Source organism: Pelophylax lessonae (genome assembly GCF_965119305.1).
Source record: "Pelophylax lessonae genome assembly, chromosome: 4".
Taxonomy (NCBI): domain Eukaryota; kingdom Metazoa; phylum Chordata; class Amphibia; order Anura; family Ranidae; genus Pelophylax; species Pelophylax lessonae.
The window spans coordinates 575,064,276-575,080,334 of NC_138771.1; the positions used below are offsets into that span (position 1 = coordinate 575,064,276).

General features: G+C 44.8%; 1 protein-coding gene across 1 annotated transcript in view; it reads left to right on the top strand.

The window, feature by feature from the left end:
• Positions 1-16,059, top strand: part of BAG4 (BAG cochaperone 4) — a 60,639-nt gene that overhangs the window by 25,916 nt on the left and 18,664 nt on the right. Inside the window, exons 2-3 of the mRNA XM_082254138.1 lie at positions 11,283-11,375; positions 11,673-11,906. Of these exons, the coding sequence (XP_082110264.1) occupies positions 11,283-11,375; positions 11,673-11,906 (327 nt within the window). The remainder of the gene's footprint in view (positions 1-11,282; positions 11,376-11,672; positions 11,907-16,059) is intronic.

Sequence of the window (16,059 nt, forward strand, 5' to 3'; positions counted from 1 at the left end):
CATTGGTGGGCACTGATAGGCAGCGCTGATGGGCACTGATAGGCAGCACTGATGGGCACTGATTGGCGGCACTGATGGGCACTGATAGGTGGCACTGTTGGGCGGCAATGATCGGCACTGATGGGTGGCACTGATCGGCACTGATGGGCACTGATAGGCAGCACTGGTGGGCAATAATGGGCACTGGTGGGCGGCACTGATAGATGGCAATAACGGCACTGGTGGGCAGCACTGATAGATGGCAATAACGGCACTGGTGGGCAGCACTGATAGATGGCATTGGTGGGCAACACTGATAGGGAGGGCATTGGGGGGCTCTCTTAGCCCTGCTTGCCATCCCTGGTGGCCATAGTGGGCATTCCTGGTGGTCATGGGTGGGCATCCCTGGTGGCTTAGTGGCACCCCTCCCCCCCCCCCCCCCCAGGGCTGCACTGGTAATCAATGTTCTGATTACCAGCACAGACCCCCCCTGTGATCAGTGAGTAATTAGAAATACTCACTGATCACCCCCGCAGCAGCACCGATCATCCCTCTTCTCCTCACTGACAGGATCTGTCAGGAGGAGAAGAGATCGAAGCCGTTACAACGGCTCTATTTACATTACATGACAGCTGTGATTGGACACAGCCGTCATGTGATCAGGAGGGCCAATCACAGGGCCCTCCTGCCGAATGATGTTGCTCTGTGTCCGAGGGACACAGGCACATCGAGATTGCGCCGCTGCACGTGCCCGCGGCGGCGCGATCTCTCTCCTTCTGAAGGACGTTCCGGAACGTCCATTCAGAAGGACGAGACTCCCGCCCGGCCGTATATCTACAATGGCCCGGGTGGGAGGTGGTTAATGTCTGTAAAATGGTATATACCAGTTTATCTGTGTGTTGGGACTAATTTGTTTAATCATTAGATAGACCCCTCTCTTTATCTTTTTATTCCCTCACCAAGTTACCTGCCTTCATAGTGGGCATAAGTCTTAGATGATCATTGCATCTTTATACTTCAAATGACTGGTGAACATCCCAGCATGTACTGCATTTTAGCATGTAAACTACTGTGTCTTATTGGAGAGTTGAGCTGTCTGTGGAGGGCGTATATTCAGCAGGTGACCATACTGTCCAGATAAACTGAGATCTAAAGGAGTTATTTCAGTGTGTAAAGCGGTGCTTAAGCCTTGGTTCACACTATTGTGATGTGGAAACCAGTGCGATTCTTGTGTGGGTTCACGCATCGCATCTTCCTCGCAGGCAGTTCACACTGCCCCTCTGCGAACTGCTGCATGTGTCAATACAAAGTTAATGACACCCCCAGATGGGTTTACAGATCGCAGTGCAAACTGTGAATTTTGACAGTAATCAGATCGCATGGATGTTCATCCGATTCCAGTGCGGGAAAAATAAGGTTCTTGCAGCATTTTCATGCGAATGAAATGCGAGTTCAGCCATAGAAACTGTATGGCTGAATTTTCATCGCACAGACATCGCTTGTGATCTGCACAGCAATGCGGTGTGAATGGCATGAGGTGTCTGTGTTCACAATTGTGTAAAACCAGGCTAAGAGCCGGTTCACACTACTCCTATTTGTCAGGCGACCAAGTCACAATGAAGTCGTGCTGCACGGGCGACTTCAAAGTCGGGTCGACGTTGAGTCGCCGCGGTGTGAACCGACTCTTAAACAGAACAAAGTTATCACCCCTGGATGTGTGCAGATTGGCTGCTTGTTCATTGCATATCCACTGAAGCTGCCTTAGGCCCCTTTCACACATACGGTCCATTTATCCGTTTTTCATCCATCCGCTGTACACATTCCAATAAAGGTACAGAGGTTTGTGGCACGGTCTCGGGATCCTCTGGCCGATGCCACAGACGCATTAGGGGCTCCTTGGAGTCAGTATCATCTGATTTACACCTTCCCTCCTCTCAAACGTCTGCCAATACTCCTGAGCAGGATCGAGGCAGAAGGGATTCCGATCATTCTAGTGGCTCCAGACTGGCCTCGCCGGCCTTGGTATGCCGATTCGGTATGGCTGGTCGCCGATGTTCCTTGGAGACTTCCTCTTAGGGAAGATCTGCTGTCCCAAGAGCCAATCTTCCATCCTGCTTTTTAGTTGCTAGCTTTAACCACTTGGCTGTTTAAAAGCTAGGTGCTGAAGGATGGAGATTTGCCTGAATTGCTGATTCCTATGCTGTTAACCACTTGCCGACCGCCGCAAGTACATATACTGCCTCGGTCAGCCCCTCACAGGCAAAGTGACGTATGGGTACGTCACTAGCCTGTGAGGCTCTGGGGAGCGAGCGCGCGCCGCCGGAGGCGCGCCCCCGCTCGCTCACGGACCCCCCCCCCCCCGCGTGTGCCCAGCGGACCCGATATCCGTCGGGCACTCACGATCGTCCGTTAGAGCGGGAGAAAGGCAGGCGGCTGATGTAAACAAGCCACCTGTCATTCTCCCCTGTGTAAGAACAGTGATCATACGGTTCTACTATGTAGGACCGTTGATCACTGTTCCTACACCTCAAGCCACAGCCAATTACAGTTAGAATCACGCCCCTAGAGACACACACAACCCCTCCCTCTCAAATAAAGTTAACCCCTTCACTGCCAGTGTCATTTTACAGTAACAGTGCATATGTATAGCACTGGTAACCCCAAAAATGTCAGTCAAGGGTCCGATCTGTCCGCCGCAATGTCGCAGTCCTGCAAAAAAAACGCAGATCGCCTCCATTTAAAAAAAAAAAACAACAAAAATGACAAAAATCTTTCCCTTAGTTAGTAAACGCAATAACTTTTGCGCAAACCAAAATACGCTTTTTGCGATTTTTTTTTTTTTTTTACCAAAAATATGTAGCATAAAACAAATTGCCCTAAAATTTTAAAAAGTTTTGATTTTTTACATTTTTTTGGGGTAAATTTCATATAAAAAAAATGTGAAAAATATTGTTATTTTTGCAAAATTGACTCTCTTTTTTTGTTTATACATATGATCAAAAAATCACGCAGTGCCGAATCGCAAAATACCCCCTGGTCAGGAAGGGGGTAAAATCTTTAAGTGGTTAAAGGCTAGAAAATCTACCTCTAGGAAGATCTACCATCGTACTTGGAAGATGTACATTGCAAGGGATGAGTCTCTTGGGGTTCTCCCTCACTCATTTTTGGTGGCTCGGATCTTGGCTTTTCTCCAATGGGGGGTTGAGCAGCGCCTGACCTTGAGTACCATCAAGGGCCAGGTTTTGGCCTTGATGGTTTTTCTTTCAATGTCCATTTGCTGCACATTCCTTGGTGCATACCTTTTTTATCCAGGGAGTTCGACACTTGGCTCCTCCAGTGCGGTCTTCGTTGCCGCCTTGGGACCTCAATTTGGTTGCTAGTTATCCAGAAACCTCCCTTCGGAAATATTCAGGAGGTTCCCCTACTTACGTTGTCCTAGAACAGTGATGGCAAACCTTGGCGCCCCAGATGTTTTGGAACTACATTTTCCATGATGCTCATGCACTCTGCAGTGTAGTTGAGCATCATGGGAAATGTAGTTCCAAAACATCTGGGGTGTCAAGGTTCGCCATCACTGTCCTAGAAGGTGGCCTTTTTTTGGTGGCTATTACTGCTGCGCACAGGGTGTGGGAGCTGGCGGCGTTGTCTTGTCGTTCACCTTACCTGGTGGTTCTTCGTCCCTGTCCATCATTCCTTCCAAAGGTCGTCTCTGATTTCCATTTGCATTAAGACATTGTGTTGCCTTTCCAATGTCCCAGGCCTAAACATCCTAAGGAAGTTGCCTTGCATTCCCTAGATGTGGTTCGGGCAATCGGGGTGTACCTGGCAGCTAGGGAGGCTTTTAGGAAGTCAGACTCACTATTTGTACTCATGGATGGACCTCGGAAAGGCTTGGCCGCTTCTGCTGCAACCATTTCCAGATCGGAAATGCAGTGATTCTGGCCTATTCAAATAAGGGTCAGGCTTCACCTTTCCCTGTTAAGGCACACTCTACTCGGGCACTTAGTGCCTCCTGGGCCTTCTGTCATCAGGCGTCAGTGATGTAGGTTTGCAAGGCGACCACCTGGTCATCTGTGCACACTTTCACACATTTTTATAAGGTGGATGTTTTTTCATCTGCGGATGCTTCTTTTGGCCGCAAGGTTTTGCAGGCTGCTGTTTAGAGGACCTGGTCCTCTTTGAGGTGTATTGTTTTTTTCAGATGAGCTCCAGTTGTTTATGGTTGAGCTCCATGTTACCTGGCTGGCTACGGTTTAGCCATGGGAATTTTTTCTTGCTCTTCCCACTCCTCATGTTTGAAACTGCTTTGGGACATCCCAATCGTCAAGAAGATAAGGAGCTGTGTCTGTCAATGAACAAAAGAAAAAAATTGAATTTTTGATTTGCCATAAAATCCATTTCTCTGATGTTCATTGATGGACACAGCACCCACCCCTCTGTGGAGTTGGAGTTTCTTCTGACACTGTAACAAAACTGAGTGCCTATAGCTGAGAGTGGGAGTACTCCCTGGGACTGCCCCATAGGCGTAGTCAAGCTTTTTCCATCCTAGTGTCATAATCCTGTAGGGGACAGTATAACCCTATGGTCAAGAAGATCAGGAGCTGTGTCCATCAATGAACATCAGAGAAATGGATTTTACGGTAAGTCAAAAATCCAATTTTCTTCGTAAATGTAGGTCAATATGTATTCCGCTCCATATTTTTGGTGGAAAGTTTCCAATAAGTGTTGATTGGTTTGCATTAAAGTTTTAGTGCCTACAACCTATAGTATATAAACTGTAATATTTTTTTAAACTAATCATGGTGGCGATCAACAATTTATAGCGGGACTGCGATAGTATGACAGGCAATTTGACACTTTGCAGGAACCAGTGACATTAATACAAGGATCAGTACTAAAATTATACACTGCCACTGTACTAATGACACTGGCTGGGAAGGGGGTTAAAGCGGTAGTATACCGCTTTTTTCTTTACTTTTAACCACAGGTAAGCCTATAATAAGGCTTACCTGTAGGTACAATTAATATCTCCTAAACCTGCACGGTTTAGGAGATATTTGCACTGCATGCAGCCGCTGACGAGTGCGGCGCATGCGCTCTGAAGGTCCTGCGGACCTTCAGAGTTCCTTGGCGAAAATTGCAGGAAAATTGCTCCCGCGCGCATGTGCGGGAGTGACGTCACCGCGGCTCCGGCCACTCACAGCGCCGGAGCTGCCGAACCCGGAAGAGACGCCGAGGGATCATGTCAGCTCCCACAGCGGCGTCCTGAGGTCCGTGTCGGGGCTTCGTTCTAAGGTAAGTTTGCGATGCATACTAGCTCATTATGCCTTTGTCTTGCAGGGTTTTTTTTTTTTTTTTTTCTCATTAGAGTATACTACCGCTTTAACATGTAGGGCGATTAAAGGGTTAAATGTGTGCCTAATCAGTGTTGTGTGTGCACTGTGAGGTGCTTTTACTAAGGGATGTTCCGGTTTTTATTTCATACTTTGCAGGGAAACAAAATCCACCACATTCCCACTGACAGGACAGAGGTCTGTCTTGTTTTCATTGACAGAGCTCAGTCCTGTCTTCCTCCCCGCCAATCAGTTGGTGCAGCCGATCAATCATTGGCCGGCACCTGCTGATCGGCTTGTGCTGGGAATAATCACAGTACAGCCAACGCGCGCACCCCCTACCCGGAAGTACTGGATTACGTGGTAGATACATGATCCAGCTTGGGAGAGGCGCTCTGCCACCGTACTCCTATGAATAAACCTATTTATTTTTAATCCTTATGCTGCTAACATTAGAAAATGGGTAAAAAAGTTATATTTACTTGTTTTCAACTTTTTTTTTTTTTTTTTTTTTACATTTCTTTAGTTGCTTCCTGGTTTCTAGGCCTATGCCAAAAATGATGTCAAACATCCCAGGCGTCAGGATTCAACAGCTGAGATGGCCAGATCTGTGTGGCTACACTTAGAGACTGGGATCAGACTGTAAATGCTTTAAGTGAGATTTATTTACAATGAAACAAAAACCATCCAAGCAACAGCACACAACAAACATAAATGTAACGTGAACAAAAACCCCGGTGAATACCTGACTAATAATCCTAACTAACAGGAAACCTAACTAACAGCTAACTTCATACAATATGTACAAAATAAGGAACATGAACAAATAAGGTAAACCAGAGATGCAGGGAACAGATGGGAAGGGGGAACCATAACTGGGGTCAGAAACAAAGAAGAGCAGGTACAAGGCAGCAGGGTACAGGGCAGGAGCAAGATCAGGATTACTGGAAACAAGGTCTGGCAGCAGCAAAACACTGAAACTTTTTATTTTTAGTTTTGGATAATGCAGAGAAGGATTAGAACCCCTGTCAGTTTTTATTGCTGTCTGTGCCCCAGTTAAAGTGATTGTAAAGTCTTGTTTTTTTTTTTATTTTATTTGTTATTTTGTTTAAATAACAAACATGTTATACTTACCTGCTCTGTGCAGTTGGTTTTGCACAGAGCAGCCCGGATCCTCCTCTTCTCGGGTCCCTCTTAAGCTCTGCTGGCCCCTTCCTTCTGTCGAGTGCGCCCACAGCAGGCAGCTTGCTATAAGGGCACCCGAGCCGAGCTGCAGCTCCCTGTGTCCATTCAGACACGTTGTCTCTCTCCTGATTAGCTAACTGACTTTGATTGACCGCAGCGGGAGCCAATGGTGCCGCTGCTGTGCCTCAGCAAATCAGGAGGGAGAGTCCTCGGCGGCCGAGGGACTCATGGACATTGCTGGATAGAGAGGGGGCTTAGGTAAGTATTAAGGGGTCTGAGGGCAGCGGCTGCTGAACACAAAAGGCTTTTTAGCCTAATGAATAGAATGCATTAGATAAAAAAACCCTTCTGACTTTACAACTCCTTTCAGGAGATTCACCCTCTCTATTTGTCCTGTTCACCATTATCATTGAAAGTAAAAGAAAATCTCACATTTTGGGTTTTCCCCAGAAAAGTAATAGAGGGGAAATCATCCGATGGGAACATTAGTTCTAGTGACCTGGGGGGTCTTCAAGGAATTCCCTAAATTTGCAGGGATTTCCTCTCACTTCCTGTTTGATTATGGGACAGAAAGTGAAGGGAAATCTCCGCAATGAGACACAGTTGGCACAAAAAAATCTGACGGGTTATAACCCTCTCTTGCTCTATCCAAAATGGAAAAAAGTTTCTCTTTCGTTCATTGACGGACACAGCTCCTGATCTTCTTAACCAGTAGGTTATACTGCCCCCTACAGGAGTAGGACACTAGACAGACAAAAGTCTGGCTACGCCTATGGGCAGTCCCAGGGGGTATACTCCCTCTCTCTGCTATAGGTACTCGGTTTTTTCTGCCTAGTCAGGAGTAGGGACCTAGTTCCTTGCTGGGATCTCTGGTCCTGGCAATTTTTTCTTTTTAGATAGAAATTTTTCTTCTGTTTTTTTTTCTGTGAGATCTGCAATCAACTGGCGGACTGGGCTATGGCCTGGATAATATAGATCCAGTGGTCACTCCAGTCTGGCCAACGAGTGTGTGCAGACCTCAGCTCCGTGCTAGGTTGACCGTGACATAGCCCCTGGACGGGGCTGGCCTGCGAGTTAAACGCCTTGCAAGGCTGCATACGACTGGGTCTCGGCCTGAGTCACAGTGCCGAAAGCCTCCCCATTTAGATGGCGAGGGGTTCTGTCTGGAGGGGTGCCCGCCTGGTTCCTGGTATGGTGAGTAGCTGTCCCGCTCTCTCCCCCCTGGAGCATTTTGGGGTGGACGTGGGCCCCTCCTTGGGACGGTCGGACCCCCGGGTTCCCCTCCTTCCCGTCAGGCACCCCCATCATCTGCCCCCCCCCATCCTACTCCCCCCTCAACTTATGCTGGGGCTTTGTGGGGTGCGGGCAGGGCACTATGCTGGCTATGGGGAGGGTCTCCGGCAACGTGACGATTGGCTGTGCGGGGGGGTGATTTTGCCTGGTGGGGGTCATTTTTTTCTGCTGTTCCCACCCCTCATGTTTAACACTGCTCTGGGACATCCCAATGGTTAAGAAGAATCAGGAGCTGTGTCCATCAATGAACGAAAGAGAAAATGGGATTATTGACTTACCGTAAAATCCATTTCTCTGATGTTCATTGATGGACACAGCACCCACCCCTCTATGGAGTTGGCTTTCTTCTGACACTGCTTGTAAAAAAACGGAGTGCCTATAGCTTAGAGTGTGAATATACCTCCTGGGACTGCCCATAGGTGTAGTCAAGTTTGTTTTCTGCCCAGTGTCCTACTCCTGTATGGGGCAGTATAACCAAATGATTAAGAAGATCAGGAACTGTGTCCGTCAAATGAACATCAGACAAATTGATTTTTTTTTGGTAGGACAAAATCCCATTTTTATGTGCTCAGATATTTTAGTTTCACTTGAAAGAGACATCATCACTTTGCAAAGTGACAATGTGTATGTAAAAGACCTCCCCCTAAAACCCTGATGCTCACCTGGCATGTCTCCATTGCAGACAGCGACAGTACTCAGTGCTTTCGGTATGGGGGAGCATGTGATCTCCCCTGAGACAGCGCTCAGATCTAGCAGCCTAGGCCTAAGCTCTGTCACATGACCAAGCGAGGACATCATTGCGCTCCTTATCACCTGACACTGGGGATTTAAGTGTTGGCTACCATGGAGAAGCAACGAGGAAGTGCTGCCAAGGTAAGAATTAGGTGGTGGGGGCTTTACAAAGATACTGTCTCTGTTCCTTGAATGTTCAAGGTCACAGTGTCTCTTTAAATGATCTATATGTGGTAGCAGCTTGTATTCAGAAATGTTTCTATAGACTTATGTCAGGGCATTGCACAACCTTGCATGCCGTCATCCTTAGTTGATCCTGGTATCTGTCCAGGTCTCTATGTATAAGCATGCACCAAGCATGATAATACAAGCACTCCTCTTCCAGTGGCGTAGCCCGTTCACACGTGCGCGGTGTCGTCACTCAGTGACTCATGCTTGTTTAAATCATTCACCGAGATTTGAAAGAGACACTTCCCTGTAATGCACCTCCAAGGTAAGGTCTCAAGCCTGTCTTTCCCTGTCTATTGAACAAGATAAACTACTAAGAACTTCTGTTATTTTCATTGAATTGTCTATGTGCTGCTTTGAGATGAAGGGAACATTTAAAGTCAGGTTTCCCTAAAATGTATTTCTAACTTTTTTTGGGATGGCTTTTGGGTAGGTTATGGTTTTTGCTTCTAGGCTTATGTTTCTTTGCTGTCTGTGCCCCCCATAAGGGAGACTTTCCTTCACTTCCTGCCCTGAAATTGCAACAGGGAGTGGAAATGTCTCCAAAATCCCCCCTGTTGTCACCAGAACAAGTATCCCAATTGAAAGATTTTTCCTTACCTCCTGCTTTGGGAATAAAATGTTGCCTTTCCCATCACTTTTTGTCATAGCCACCATGCTAATATTTTGCCAGTATTGTTTGATTATGTGACCGGTTCAGTTTAATGCTAGATTTGAATATTTCTAACAAGGAAGGGGGGGGGGGGATATTGTGACCCTAAGAAAAGTAAATTCCTGCAGGTGAACTTTGTTTTGTTGTAATTGGAAGATCTTGGCAAATCAGGATATAAGAGAGGGGTTCTTTAAGAAGCCTATAGTGATGTGTATGCACTAGGCCAGTGGTTCTCAACTTCGGTCCTCGGGACCCACTAACAGGCCAGGTTTGCAAGATAACTAAATTACATCACAGGTGATCTCATTTGCTGCTCAGTGATTGCAGTATTCTAGTCTGCATCTCCCCAAGGTAATACTTACAATCTGGCCTGTTAGTGGGTCCCGAGGACCGGGGTTGAGAACCACTGCACTAGGCAGTACAGGGATTACAAGCCAGAAATCATTCATAAGCACTGGCTGCTGTTTTGGCTGGAATTTATTGATCACTTTATTCATATTAATAGTTTGCATTTTGATGTCTGTTTTCAGCACAGAGAAATCCTGGTACTTCTACATAAATTCTAATTGGCACCTTGGTGTCAGTGGTGACTCATTCCCTTATGGAGTCTGTCTGCAGTTTTAAGCAGACACACTGCGCCTCACAGGAGGCAGCTCCGCTATGCTGTCTCTTTAGCTAACCAGTAGTGCTCTGGGAATCCTTTGTCACCTTGTAAATGTTTATTGGTAAAGAAAAGTTGTGTACATGTAGTAGAGTGAAGGCTGTGCCTATTCATACCACAAAAATGTTCTGCAGATCCTTACCGGATGCGTTTCTGCATGCACATTTTTAATGCGTTTTTTACTGTACTGGGGTCCGGTGCGTTATTAATGCTTTATACTGCATTATGCATAAAATAAAAGCAGCAATGTATTTTTTTTTTTTTTTTCTGGAACTGAAAAGCATTGGAACCCACTGCAGTAGTTTGAACTATGCCATTGGAACCCATATAACCTACGTTCCATGTGTTTTGATGCAGAAAAAAAGCCCTGCACTGCCTGTAGGGTGAACAGGCCCTTAGACTTCGTGCACTCAGTTGTTCTTTGTGCAGAGCCTGCATAATGACCTTTGTGCCGTATACTCCAGGTGCAGGTAGTGTGTGTTAGGAGCATTTGTCAGTGTGTATGAAGGTGCTTTACACAAACCCCAGCGCTGAACTGCATATAACTGCCTCTTCTGCATCTCAATGGCCAACTGTATGCAGCAGCAGCACGACCTGTAAATGTGATCAGGCTGGCACCGTACGTCGTACGGACATGATGTGCATGAGGCCTTTATTGTGCCTCTTCCACACACACATATATTGCCTCATTGTGAAAGGTGTGGGTGTGTGTATGTATATTATTATTATTATTATTATATAGGATTTATATAGCGCAGTTTACGCAGCGCTTTACAACATGAGGTTAGACAGTACAAATACAATACATTTTAATACAGTCAGAGGGCCCTGCTTGTTAGAGCTTACAATCTAAGAGGTTATATTATTTGAGAGAGAGAGATAGAGCTCATATATATCTATATATATCTATATATATATATATATATATATATATATATATATATATATATATATATCTCTTTCTCTCTCTCATATATATAATATTTTTTTTTTTTTCTGAATTGTTGCATCGTATTTACTAATATATATATATATATATATATAATCTCTATAGATAGATATAAAGCTTATTAGACTATATTTACTAAGCTTTGTCCATCTATTTTCTGAATTGTTGCATCGTATTTACTATGCTTGTTCTTCTATTGTATTTTATATTTTCAAATGCAGTAATAAAGCTCAGCGCTAAAGACATGTCTTCTTCTTTTTTATTTTTTAGAACACATCCTATTCAGGTTACGATCCAAGTGGCTGGTCTTGTGCAGGTCACCCCAGACCCCCTTATCCCCCCAATTACACAGTTGGAGGACAGGTATGTACCTACCTGTTACTTGTAGTAGCACAAAAGGGGCCAACCGCTTCTGCTCCATATTAGAGACGTGTTCTGTTGTCTTAATTTCTTTGGCATAATAAGCTTGTCCAGATTGAAGTATAAATGTAAATGGAAGATCCTTTATACAGGACATGAGGTAGCGATCCCCATTTTTGGTTTATCATGATTTGCTTGTAGAAGACAAATTATTTTGTCTTTTTTTTTTTTTTTAATATATCTTTAAATATGATGAAGTAAATGATTTGGGTTTTTTTTTTTTCCTTTTTTTTTTCTCAGGGTATGGAACACTATGCCAATGGCTCCTATGGACCAGCCTATGGTCAGTCTGCAATGAACCCTCCTTATCCTGGAATTCACCCGCCAAATCCCTATTATCAACCACCTCCTCCTCCCTCCCAGCCTCATTATACTGTTGATCCTTATAAACAACAAAGTGGTGCACAGCAAGCCCCTCCACATTGGGGTTATCCTCAACAGCCTCCCCAATATCCACAATACCCCGCACCTCCGGTGAGTAACCACTGCCTTCCCTAGACTGACATTGATACCTTTGTCATAGGTGCTTTCTTTGTAAATAAAATATTTGTATGCGTAAGTCATTATGCACGAGTGGACTCGATCAATCCAGCAAAGAAAGTGTCTAATTCCTCTGAAATGTTTTGTTCTTTTTCTGTTATGGTCATTAAAAACAAATACTGTATATTTCTTGTTGTCTTGGAAATATCTTTAGCATGAACCAGCTGTTTTCTGAATTCTGTATAGATTTGTCCATCCAAGAAGCAATTCTAGCTAAACTCAAGGCAAACCACTACATACAGATGAATTGTACAAATGATTAGAGTGCTTTTTCACCTGCACATACGGGTGGGTTGTAACGCTGTCTCTGTTGCAGTTAGTAATACGGCCTGCTGATTGGACCGTGAAGGAGCAGCAGGAGATGGGCTGCTTCTCCTTTACTGTCCCTTTGCCCCTCCTCCTGTCATCATGTTCCTTGTCGGCACATTTGCATGCAGCACACCTAGTGGTGCCCCTCATTCTCCCAATCTGATTGCACCTTTGTACACAGACTATACCTGAATATCTATAAGGAAAAAATATTCTGTATTCACAGGTACTAAAGTCATTTTTACAAGGCCAGCTTCATAAGGATCTTTGCCCACATGGTCATTATATTCATTTTACAAGTGAAGGAAGAACTGACCCCAAGACTAAAGGCAGCTTTTCACCCACCATGTGAAAGGCATCTTTAATAATGGTGCTATGATTAACACTTTTATTTCTTCTGCTTTATATGTGAAGTTTAAATAGTTTGTTTGGACCAGGCTGGTCCAAATAAACTTCTATTTTCACTAAGACATGCAGCGGCTCTCAGGGCTGTATAGACTTTATTATCATCAGCTACATTGAATATACAGCTCTATGTTCCAATCCAGACACAAACTTCCCGTCCCTCATCCAGAACAAAATCAAGTCAGTCTGAGCGCTGCACAGCCATTCACAAGGAGCATTGTATTCTCTGAATACAAAGTTTCCTCTGATTTTCTGAGGTTGGAAGATGACATCACAATCTCCTCCACCTCATCCAACCAGAGGAAGCCGTGTATTCAATCAGAGAATACAAAGCTTCCTATGAATGGCTGAGCAGCATTCAGCCCGACTCGCATCCTGCTGCAGTGCTTTTTAGGCTCCATTCACACCTGGGTGTATTGCAGTGACAGTTTAGCGTTTTTGTTTTTTAGTGGAGCGTTTTTGGAGTGGCACCATTCATTTAAATGGGCCTCCCTCGACTCCAAAAACGCTCCAGAGAAGCTCATGTATCAAATCTTGGCACGGAACCAGGAGCATTTGGTGTTGCCTTTTTTTGCTGCAATTGTAGCACATCTTGTCACTTGACAGTCATTGCAAAATCATACCATTAGGAAATAATGACATCGCAAACGCGTCCCCAATTTTGCAGCGATTCTGGAATCGTGGTGATTCCACCTGCCATTCAAATCACCTAGGTGTGAACGGAGCCGTACTGTAAGTAGCTGTGGCTACATACAGATCATACAGCACATGTCTTTGTGAAGTATATAGTTCATGTGGTTAATTCAAACAAACAATGTAAACTTTACTAAATGCTGGAGATCAGCTTTAGAGGTTTAAAGCGGAGTTCCGGCCACATACACTTTTTTGAGCTAAAAATACCCCCTAATCCTAAGCTACCCCCAGTTACCCTAATACTAACCCCACATTACATTTACTGAATAAAGATAAATACTTACCTTTAAAATTGATGGCAGAGCGCGGCCATCTCCGGTGTGGGCATCTGAAGCCGTGGTGTCCCCCGCTGTATTCCTCTTCCTGGTTCTGGGCTACCCAGAATGCCGATCGCAATCTCGCGCATGTGCTGTAGATTGCGGTCGGCACTCAGATTAGCGGCCGGACGTTCCCTTTGCATCCTGGGGTTGATGACGCTCATCTCCCAGGACACAATGCAAAGAAGGAAGTGACGTCGGGGCCGTGGCCACACAAGGAGGAAGAGGAAGGAAGGTAAGTTTATTTTCATTAAAAACAAGGTAAGTGAAACAAAAAAAAAATATATATTAATTATCCAATTCTTTTTCAGGTTTTGTACTGATGCTGCAAAGTTTATTTTTAGGCTGGAACTCCGCTTTAAAGGCTTTAAAGGTTAAAGCCGGCAATAGATGGATCGACTCAATCCATCTATGGGCAGACAGGTTGTACTGAAGTCGATCCATCGATTGACTTCAGTGCAACCAGCCTGTAGGATTATTTGGGTGCAATCACTGGCGACAGCTATATCTGGTAGCAGTGATCATTGTGTTCTGTTGTCAAGGAAGGCTCGGCACGCACCCCAGCATGTCAGAGGCTAGACAGGGAGCCAAGGTGAGTATAGTTCCACTTTAATTTAGATAGTTTTAAGCCTTCGTTTAAAAGGAAAAAGAAACTGTTGCTTTATCTGCTTAAAAAGCATTAGATACAAGTGGGCTTTTTTATTCATCATATTAAAGGGTATTTCCACTTTTGTGGTCAAATTTGAGAAAATCAAACGAAATGTTTGTTACCTGTTCCTATTTAGACAGCATACTGTACCTAAAAAATATTTTTTTAACTATTTTATTGCTTTCTAGTTGATGCCTTGGGGCTGGCATTTGGGCAGAGCTATTCTAAACAAGTGGAGAGGTACACAATGGGGACAGATTCATTCTCCCTTCATTAAAATATAATGCAGAGATCTTTAACCCTTGTTTAGGACAGACAGTGTTTAAATGCTAATTAAAGAGCACATTCAGCCAACTCCCCCCCAACCAACACTTTTTTTTTTTTCTTTGCCCCCTCTTACCTGGTGGTGGTGTAAACTCAGTTCAGATTCTCACCTAGCCACCAGATCCAGCGTCCCGCTGCCATCTTGTGTTTGATGTTATAGTAATGCCCTGGGTTCAGCCAGCGGGGCCTTGCGATGACACGCCGCTAGGCCTACTCGCTTCCAACATACTGAATAGGAGACTAAAGCCTCGTACACACGCAACGAATTTCCGCCGACCGGTCGTCCGTCTTTTGTCTAGAGTGGTGTCTGTTGGTCGGAATGTGCTCTAGACTGCACACAAATTTTCCCGCACGACAGAATTCTACTTCAGAAGTGATGTCATGTGTTGGATTGCTTTCTTTGTGTTCTTTCATCTCTGAGCATGCCTAGTCTTGCTCATAAGATTTTTCCCCATCGAAATCTGTACTGACTGCACGAAAATCGGACGTGTTTTGACGGAGGACAAAAATTTTATAGCCTGCACACCAGGATTTTTTCGGCTGAAAAGTTGGAGTCGGTTGTCAGAAGCATCATACTAACAAGCCGAAAATCTGCAGATCGGTCGTCGGACGAAAATTCCCGGCCGAATTTCCACTCGTGTGTACGAGGCTTAAAGGCCATGCAGGTCACATATACAAGGAGGCCCAGCAAGCACTGTGCACGTCATATGTCTACTCTAGGCGAATGACGTGCATTAAGGGGTGGGACCGAGCTTTTTGCAGAAAAATAAAGGAAAATATAAATCTCATTATTAAATATTAAAAAAATGGAGGTGAAGAGAGTTGGTGTGGGGAGAACTTGTCAAAACAGGTGAAGTTCAGTTTTTAAGGGAATGGTTTAAGGTTGGACAAAATTATGGAAACAAGTATGGTAAAAGAAATCGTTACCTAATGGTGTTGGATCGCCTTTGGCATCCAAGACGGCCTGAATTCTCCTGGGAATTGACAAATACAGTATAAGTCTTGGATGGTGGATAATGGAATCTGATACTCCTCTTCGTGCAAAAAATCCGGGTCACAATGTCTTTTTGTCTCTTTTAGTCAATTATCAGACATTTTCCCAGAAACTTTATATGCTGTCATAACCTTTGATACTGTGCCTCACGGCACCACAAATTGACACCAGCTAAGCAGTCACCAACAATTTGCCCTCTTGGAAGCTCCGTAAGCTGTGACATGACTCTGTATTACTAACGGCGCATGCAGCGAATGACGAAAGTGAGGCTCTCCACCTGTTAGCTAGGCATCTCATCACACAGCGGAAGCAAAAGAACGTTACATCACTTCTGCTTTCAACGCGAAACGTCATCACGTTCATACCTGCAAATCATGTAGTGTTTCCATATTTTTG